Genomic DNA, 901 nt, shown 5'->3' on the forward strand with positions numbered 1-901 from the left:
CTCTCTGACCCCTCTCTCTCTCTCTCTCTCTCTCTCTGACCTCTCTCTCTCTCTCTCTCTGACCCGTCTCTCTCTCTCTCTCTCTCTCTCTGACCCGTCTCTCTCTCTCTCTCTCTCTCTAACCTGTCTTGCAGCCGGTCTTGGCGAGTTCAGGATTCGGGATCTGAATGATGAGATCAATAAGCTGCTCAGAGAAAAGGGTCACTGGGAGGTCCGGATCAGAGAGCTGGGTGGATCTGACTACAAGGTAAAGACTGAGACCATGAGATGATGAGTCAGACTCAGGTTCTCTTCAGTGTCCTTCAAACGTAACATCAGGGTTAGGGTTAGGCTTCCTGTGGAAGGAAATGATGATGCACATTAGCACACGACATAAACAGTCCATGGTATGTTGAAGAAGCGCTGCAGCTGATTGGTCACCTTACTTCCTGCCTCTGTGGTCCTGATAGATCAGGTGACCAGGTATTGATGGTCTGTGTGTTGCAGCGTTTCGGTCCCAGGATGTTGGACCACGAGGGAAAAGAAGTTCCAGGAAACCGGGGCTACAAGTATTTTGGAGCCGCCCGAGACCTGCCCGGAGTCAGAGAACTGTTCGAGAAGGAGCGTAAGTATCTTTACAACTTTCTGAACAAACTCCCACCTGATTGGTTCTCACTGGTCACGTGGCCCGTCCCCCCAGCCACCCCCGCTCAGAGGAAGACGAGGGCAGAGCTGATGAAGGAAGTGGATGCAGAGTACTATGGCTACAGAGATGAAGACGACGGTGTGCTGCTTCCTCTGGAGGCGCAGTACGAGAAGCAAGGTGAGCTCCTACCTGACGGGCTGCAAGGTTCCTGATGGTGCTGTCCTGTGTCACGTGTGTGTAGTGTCCTGTGTCACGTGTGTGTAGTGTCCTGTGTCA

At 52.5% G+C, this 901-nt stretch overlaps 1 protein-coding gene across 1 annotated transcript in view; it reads left to right on the plus strand.

Moving 5' to 3' along the window:
* The window catches only part of isy1 (ISY1 splicing factor homolog), a gene marked incomplete in the record, with an annotated part of 13,426 nt that overhangs the window by 6,730 nt on the left and 5,795 nt on the right, over window positions 1-901 (plus strand). The window contains 3 exon segments of the mRNA XM_014027669.1: window positions 135-247; window positions 487-604; window positions 680-802. Of these exon segments, the coding sequence (XP_013883123.1) occupies window positions 135-247; window positions 487-604; window positions 680-802 (354 nt within the window).

This window comes from Austrofundulus limnaeus, unplaced genomic scaffold, assembly GCF_001266775.1.
Source record: "Austrofundulus limnaeus strain Quisiro unplaced genomic scaffold, Austrofundulus_limnaeus-1.0 Scaffold671, whole genome shotgun sequence".
Classification (NCBI taxonomy): Eukaryota; Metazoa; Chordata; class Actinopteri; order Cyprinodontiformes; family Rivulidae; genus Austrofundulus; species Austrofundulus limnaeus.